The sequence below is a fragment of the Saccostrea cucullata genome, unplaced genomic scaffold (genome assembly GCF_032062105.1).
Source record: "Saccostrea cucullata isolate Sc308-1 unplaced genomic scaffold, CSIRO_AGI_Scuc_v1 ctg6077, whole genome shotgun sequence".
NCBI lineage: Eukaryota > Metazoa > Mollusca > Bivalvia > Ostreida > Ostreidae > Saccostrea > Saccostrea cuccullata.
The window spans coordinates 21,389-30,000 of NW_026933231.1; the positions used below are offsets into that span (position 1 = coordinate 21,389).

At 34.9% G+C, this 8,612-nt stretch overlaps 1 protein-coding gene across 2 annotated transcripts in view; it reads right to left on the minus strand.

Moving 5' to 3' along the window:
• Nucleotides 1-117: 117 nt before the first annotated feature.
• LOC134237743 (scavenger receptor class F member 1-like) overlaps nt 118-8,612 on the minus strand; it is a 19,234-nt gene continuing 10,739 nt past the window's right edge. For both annotated transcript variants that reach the window (XM_062719894.1, XM_062719895.1), the window contains exon 9: nt 118-1,423. In XM_062719894.1, coding sequence (XP_062575878.1) covers nt 351-1,423 — 1,073 coding nt within the window. In that variant the 3' untranslated portion in view covers nt 118-350. The remainder of the gene's footprint in view (nt 1,424-8,612) is intronic.

The following is an 8,612-nucleotide window of genomic DNA, read 5'->3' on the forward strand; positions in this document are numbered from 1 at the left end:
CATTAAGTTTATTTTTAATGTAAGTTTATTTTTCATGTATTTGTAAAACATACGAACATAAATAAGAATAGTTAAATGCTTCTTCAATGTCAAAAACTAGGCTAGGGGTTTCCTTTATTTCCTGTGAATAAATAGAGATCAGACAGATATATATACTTCAGACCAATGATAATTAATGAAAGTAGCTGAGAAAATATTTAATACTAGTATCGGGAAACAACTGGTTTGTGCTTTTATCAAAGAAATTAATAGGATATATGTATAATTTCATCTTTATATATATATAAATAGAAATTAAATATATTTTGAACAAAGGGTTTTGCAATGTTCTAATGTTCACTCTGTTAAAGCTAATGTTGAGGTCGTGCAAAGCTGTATCTAAGATTGTCCAAGGTACTACTCGCGAACTTAAGTGCACTTATTCTATTCATCTTGTTTTTTATGACAGTCTGACACTTCCGTAGGGGGTTCATGTGAACCTCAGCCCCCGGATACTGGGGCTGGGCACTACCCCTCGCTTCTTCGTCGTCACTGAAGTCAGGTGGTGGCATTTCGTCTACATCTAACAGACCCGATAGATTGTACGACATGCCATTCGTCTTTCGTCTGTTAAGCATATCCTTTTTAAGAGTAGTTTTCATTGAAGGTTCATTTCTGAGAAATTTTTTTGGCATCAAGAAACTGGTTCTCTTATTTTTACTTTTACTTTCTGTTTCATTGTCTGTTCTCATGCTCACTATACCATCGTGTGCAGCGTTGCCCTCGCTATTGCTATCATCGCGATAGATATCCGAATTACTTGGTGGTTTTCTGGGTAGAGGGGGTGGTTTCTTTCCCTTTTTAGGTTTATAACGCAAACCATTGCTATGAGCAGAAGGGGGTGCTGGAGGAGGCGGGAGTGCCTTTATTTCCGCTTCACTAGACCTATCATTTGAAAGAAGTGGTTCTTGTGTTAGATAATCAGACGTGTCGTCAGGAAAAAGAAAACTTTTCCGCTTGTCAGGATTGGGTGAAATAATTGGGGGTAGAGGTTTATTTTTGACAATAGGAGGCGGAGGATTCTTAGAATACTTAACTCCTGAGAACTCTGTCTTTTGCTTTTGCTTTAAACACATGTCTGATTTTTTGCCTTTTGCTTTCAAACTAAGAACATCGTATGAGGTGAAATCCTCACACTTTGCAGTGGGTTGACTCGTGGTCATCGGAGCTTTTGGAATACCGACTTCCTTTGGGATATGCTTCGTTCTTGGCATCAACCTAGCTGTATCCGAAATTTGTGCATATGGATTTTCAGAATTATCTGGGAAGAGTCCACTCATCTGTCCGCAGGTCACGCGTGGTTCACATGGCGGGGTTTCTTGGGTGTTACATTGACTCCTCCCAGCCTGGTCCTCCCTATAAGAAGCCTGCCGCTGAGAGGCACCTGTATATAAAAAAAATGTATCATAAATTTGTTTGTAGATGAATATGAGAAAAGTAATGAGGGGGGCAACGTTCACCTAGTCTTTAGGACATCTTAATAGATGTTTGCTCTTAATTAATCCCAAGAAAATCTGACACCAAAATGTGACTCTATCGTATCCCAAAGGAGTTTAATGATTAATTAAAACTGAATTCAAACAATTAATGTATGCTAGATGCAAAAGTATCAAATTGGCTAACCTGGCCTTTTTGTATTTTGATAGGAATTTGAAAAGCATTTCCCCTTACATTTGAACAACAAGTAACGTTATATGAACTTTTATATCTGACTTAAAATCGGGATCCGTAATGAAATAAATTGCTTTCAGAAATAAAAAGGCGAAGATAACAAACAATGATTTCAAGCTAAAAAATTCTACATTAAATAAAAACGGTAAAGAGGACATAAAATCCAGAAATTTCATAGAGAGAATCAAGAATCAAGAAACGTAAGCATCCCCTGTCGACCGGTTATGCTCCCCGTAATCACTTTATAGAAGGAATATGAAGTAGTAAAAGTAAGTAAAAAAGGCTAAGAATTTGAAAAGAACGTGCCAGTCAGATTATCGGAGTCGAAAAAAGGTTATATTTTGCAAACAACTTCATTTTAACAACCGAAGAATTTACAAAATGTTTTAGCGAGGTATTTTAAATCCCTGTAACAACAACCTAACTGTCAGTAACTTGCCTTGATTTGAATATTGATTTTTTCAGAGCATGATCTTAAGTATCGATTGATTGATTGATTGTATATTGTTTAACGTCCCTTTTGTGAATTTTTCTCTCATATGGAGACGCCACCACTTGCCGGTGGAGAGCTACAAATTTTGACCTATACTCGGCACTCATGGCCATTGAGAAGGGGGGATCTTTTACGTGCCAGGATTTACTGTGACACGGGACTTCGGTTTATACCGTTTCATCCGAAGGACCAGTCTCCAGGTCCCACAGTGGGACTCGAACCAGCGACATAAGGATCAACTCCTTACTTGGCGACTCTAGAACCGACGCTCTAACCACTGCGCCACGCGGGTGACTCTTAAGTATCGAATAAGTTAGAAAACATAAATAGAAAGTCTAGACAAGAGCCGAGTGTTACTTTAAAATATGGAAAAACTAGATGCGTTCTTGTTGCTGGTGCAACAAGCAGGTCTTCCGACCGACTACTCTTTTGCAATCTAGTCTGCGTCATTCCATGAAATAGATTTCATAATGTATTTTTTTCGTTTACGTTCATTTACAGTAGTTTCTCAACACAGATCGTGATTGTTCCATGTATTTCACAAAATATCTCCAAATATAGCTTTTAAAAATCGGCAAAATCTTCCACACATGTTATAAAAGAGTGAAAAGTAATTTGCAACTGAAAAAAGACAAAAACAAAGAAAAAATTTGGGGAACGCCCGAGCGGGATTCGAACCCTCGACAGAAAGACAAAGTTTGGTTCGGTCATATCTTTGCAATAAACGCACGCCTGAAAAAATGAAAACATATATAAATATAGATATCTTTGAAGACGTTCTATAAACCCTGTGAATCCCAAAGAAAAATATTGAAAAACAAAGATGAAAAATAAGACTTTTTGAATTCACTTCCGTTTGCGAACGGAAGTAGGAACGACAAAAATGAAGGACGTTCGGCACATCTACATGTAATGCTCTTTCATGTCCATGAGTTTCAATGTCATATCCTTAGCCGTTTTCGAGAAAAGGAGGGTACAAAAATCCATTTAAAAAATACAAATTTCCCCAAAAATCGCGAATGGAAGCAAATTTTGAAAAAATGAAAAACATATCTGGAGATATTAACGTGATGCATCTTTCCTGCAAAAATCTTTGAAATCCGTACAGTCACAGCTGAGATATCGCCATAACTATGAAAAAAGAATAATAATAATAGGAAACCGACGAATAACAATAAGGTCTTCCGAAGGAAGTCGGAAGACCTTAAAAATAATAATAATAGGAAACCGACGGAAAACAATAAGGTCTTCCGAAGGAAGTCGGAAGACCTTAAATATGACGATGGAAAAACTGAAAATCTGTAGTGGCATACAATGTAGTGTCTATTATCATTAAAATGTCAAAATACGATATCCAAACCAAGGAATATCTGTATGTCAATTAATTCATGTAATTGATTCAATTTTCCTTTTGAAATGCTTGAAACGTTTCCCATCTTGAACTCTTATCCTTTTTTGGAGCCTTTTTTTCTCCTTTCAACACGACTTACAAAAATTGTATGTACTTTCCCTAAGTATGCTAAAATTTGTTGTATTTTCATGTTAAACTTTTATCCCTTATTGTGGTCTCACCCTTCACCAAAGTCTGTGATTAGAATAAGCTTGAATTTTCATTACTTGAGGAAGTACACAATTTTACTTATCATTGCCCAATTGTTCATGAAAAGAGATTGTTTAAATTTTTTGTCTTCAAATTGCAGTGTTAAATTTCAATACTTATTGTTACTCCGTCTACATTTTGTAGGATCATACCTGATGTAAATCAACATAATTGAACCTTAATGTGGTGGTGTTCTTGAGATGATTTTTAAACATTTTTCTTACGTATTTCCACGTAACATCTCTGTAAGACAAATTATGACATTCCTGTTGAGAAAAATAGCTTAAAACATTTCTATTTGTTTCAATTTCAGAAAAAAAATTCTAGTGTAACATATGAAAATAACGATTAATATTCAAGATCAAATATCCATAAAACAATACAAAATTGGAGCAGAGCAAACACGGAAAACCAAAATTTCAGAGGCGGGATCAGGTGTCACGGAAGAGTGAGCATCCCCTGTCGACCGGTCATGATTGGGAAAAAATCACTCGATAATTCAGAGTGTATATCATTGCCTAACAATAAGTATGAAAAACGTCAGTCAGTATTTGACTCAATTATAAGTTGTGTTTGCTGACAAGCTCTTCGTATCTACCAGGTAACTTACGAGATGACTTTAAATGAGATTGATATTCTTGTTTCAGTACCTTGTTGGTCAATAACTTAACACGTTCCAAAAATTGTCCAAAATTGTTCGTATTTAGCACATGCTCTTGCGTATCGAATCAACTGAGAGATATAAACCCGCATGCAGGTGATGAAGCTATGTTGCTGCGTAAGAAAAGGACATTGAAAATTAAAAAGTTAGTCATAAAGCTTAGTTTTAAAATTCTAATTAACGTTTTTTTATTTCACGTAAAATATCTAAATTTATATCAGAGTCTTTGGTATCTTAAAGCTTATTTCAAGCTCACTTGGATATATCGTATTGACATAAGAATGGAAATAACCATTGTTAATTTACAATACGTCATCGATATATATATATATATATATATATATATATATATATATATATATATATATATATATATATATATATATATATATATATATATATATATATATAATCATGGGGTTGAAAGCCCCAGCAAGTGTTTTCCTTCCTTTGGACAAATTCTGCTTCTTATACACAAAAATCGATATGCTAGAAACAGGGTGCAATTGGTTTCCATGGGGATTCCAATAGATTGTTAGAAGACCTGGACTCCAAGAACAACATAGATTTTGTCAATCAGAAACTCAAGTATCTTTTTAATATAAAATTTAGAGTACTTGTGTGTACAATCAGAATGTTTTTTAACAAAATAATTTTGCAAATGAACAAGGACGAGATAAGAAAATTTACTAGTTTCATTTTCATTGAAAAAGCAGTGTGTCCCCATACCCTACTCTGAAATGACAGTTAATTTAAATAAATCTGGGTCTACACTTCATCACAAAGCTGTCACAAGTTATACTTTTCTTATTTGTGATCATGCAGAACTTCTTAAAAACATCTTAAACAGATGAAGTGCAACAGTCTCGTTTAAAATCACTGTTTCACAAGATCTATGGTCAATACAATTACCTTGTCAGCAAATCCAATCTATCATTAAAGCAAATGATGACAGACTTTTAAAAACATTATCGTTAGACCATTATTTACACACTGAATTGTTCACAGATTTCCCCCATTTTTTCCCAATCTTGACAAAGAGCACACGGTGGGAGTGACCTGTCGGTAGGGGATGCCTACTACTCCATAACACCTGATCCCACCTCTGATGTTCAAAAGGTCCATGTTTTCTCTGCTCCTGCTTTGTACTATTTTTATGGATATTTTTTTTATCTTGAATGCCGTTCGTTTTCTTTATATTTTTGCGAATTGTTTCTTAGAAGGAGTGGAACGTGCATGAATAGACGGATACTGGCAAAAGATTGAACATTGGTCAGCAAAAAAGTAAAAAATTAAATGAAGATTGCTAAGGTAAAATAATATCAAGAAAGATTTTTTATGATTTTTTCATGTCATCACGTTAAATAAAAATGCTAGCTTTTGAATAGAGCAGTGATATAATTCATAATTGGTATAAATAATACAAATCAAACTAGATGCTGTCATGAGACAGTAATACCCGCACTAAGGTGTTTGCCTCTAAATACACAATCCTACGGGCGGCTTACCAAGGAAAAAGTCAAAATAATTCTATATAATTCAGACACGTAGCATCGTTTTTGAAAGTGGGGGGGGGGGGGCAACCTGAGAAAATTTTTTTCACTTACCTAAAAACATTAACAAGGAAAAAAAATGAAATGGGGGGGGGGGGGAGTGGCCACCTTTTTTTCAAGGCAAAATTACTTTCACTTCCAATTTTTTCCCCATATTTCCTTGCCATGTATATACTGTGGTAAAAAGTGTGTGTGTGTGTGGGGGGGGGGCAACCATCTTTTCAATGGACATTTTCTTATAGTACAGGTAATGTTGGGAAAAAAAGGGGGGCAGCCCCCCCCCGGTTGCTACGTGCCTGTAATTTACATGTATTCATCAAATTGAGTATGAAATTATCCCTGTGACCTATAACTCAGAACCTCTTATATTTATTTTACATGCTTAATTCATTATATACCAGTTTGAATTCTATTAATGATGTAAATTAGATTTTGATAAATGTTTTTCTAATAAATGGACCTTTTTAAATTTACTAATCCCCCCCCCCCCCCACCCCTCGACACCACAATCACACAGTACATACTTTTTGGAATAGGCTAGATGGAACAGTTTTGTTAAAACGTTGTTTGTTATGAATTAATTTAAAATTTGTTCTTGACATGTAAATTCTACATCACATCACGTTGCGTCACCCATTATCATATTTTTAGATTAAACTCCATTCGGTACACCTCGGCCGATTCCCACTTCATCTGATAAGGTGACGGAATCGACGGCACGAAGGTTTTCCGAATGGAATAGCATTATAACATGCTGCAGAATGGTGTGCATTGGATTAATTCATTTTGTGTTATATAAATTGGATTTATATTTCATGAAGTTTACAAGACCTATGGAGGTCGGTAAGTACAAGTTTAAGTATAGTGGGGGGTAAAATAAACCCAAACGATTAGATTAAAGTTCAAAAAGGGTCAAAGATCATCGCATGCCACACTAGACGAATTTCATATTGTGAAGTTATCTCCCCTTGTCGATGTGACATTCAATTACTGCCAATACTGGTGCGGATCCAGAATTTTTTTTCGGGAGTAGGGAGGGGGGTTCACATCTCAGTCAAAAAATTCATGCCTAGAATTTCCTGACAAGCAGGAGAAAAAAAACCTCATAAACTGAAAACAAATAAACAAAATAAAAACAATGATAGTGGGGTCAATGTTTTCTAAGTTAGGGGGAGGATGTCCAAAGTCATTTTTTATTTGCTTCAGAATATAGTCTTGTTTAAATAACAAAGGAAATTCCAGGGGGGGGGGTCCAATCTCCCTACCCACTCCCTATCCCTGAAATAACAATCTATTTTGTGATTCCAATTAAATAGTATATTTTTTTCCATTTGACTAATTATGTACATATTTTGTTTCTTGTGTTTATATCATGTCTGTCTATTTGTCTGCAGAAATTATAACCTTGCCCATAAGTTTTAAGTGGGATGGGCTATACAAATGGCTTCCACATTTTAAAGGTTTATTTCTTGTGACAATTAAGACCTTTTATTTGGGTAACATTAATTTTTACCTCTGATCACTTGACCTAGAATACACATTTTTACAAGAAAAATACCCAACTTTAAACTTGGCCTAAATTTTGATCAGTAGGTGCTTGGGCTTTCATGCTTAACATGTGTATTCATTGTGAACTGTCAACAGGTATAAATATGTTTGACCTTGACCGTAGAGTTTGAACCACTTAAAAAATTATATAACCTTGGCAATTAACTTTTGAACAGGAAGTACTAGGGATTACTTATTTCACATGTGCATTCCTTGTGACAAGACTTTTTTCTGATACCAACAATTTGAACCCTTTGACCTTGACCTTTGAGTTTGACATATATTTGAGAAACTTCATCCTTCGCCATAGGCTTCCATACAGGGACATCAGTGTTTCACAAACACATCTTGTCTTCATTATTATTTGGTGGTGTCTCCATATGTGGGAAAAATTCCCGAGAGAGATGTATTCACAACAAACAAACAAATTACTTATATAAAACATGAATATGTTGGTCATGCATATCTCTGCATGAAAAAAAACAGCTTTTCAAATACTGCAACCATATTGTAACCCTTTCAAAACACTCATTTGAGCTTTTCTGGTTTCCTTATCATATAACGTCTGTCGTGACATGTCGTCCATCTGTTTGTCTGAAAACTTTTTACATTTTTAACTTCTCTAGAACCACTGGTCCAATTTTACCCATGCAATTCATATAGAAATATGTACATTTGTATGTCAGACTGTCCTTCTGTCTGAATAAAATTAACCTTGGTCATCACGGTCATATCTACTGAATGAGAAGAGACAAGGCATTCATATTAAACTTATGCACTAGTATTTACCTGTGAGAATGGCATGTTTTTTGTTTTTTTTACATATGACCTAGAAGTTTGACCTACTTGCAAAAAAATTAAATTGTTATAAATTCATCATTTTGAAAGAGAAAAGTTAGGGCATTCATATTATAATGCATGTATATTATTACCTGTGATAAGATCTTTCCAAATGAATCATGATTTTTACTCTGTGACCTTGACCTTGAAGCCTAACCTACTTTTCAAAAATGTTGCATTTGTTTATAACTTTTGATTGAGATGAGA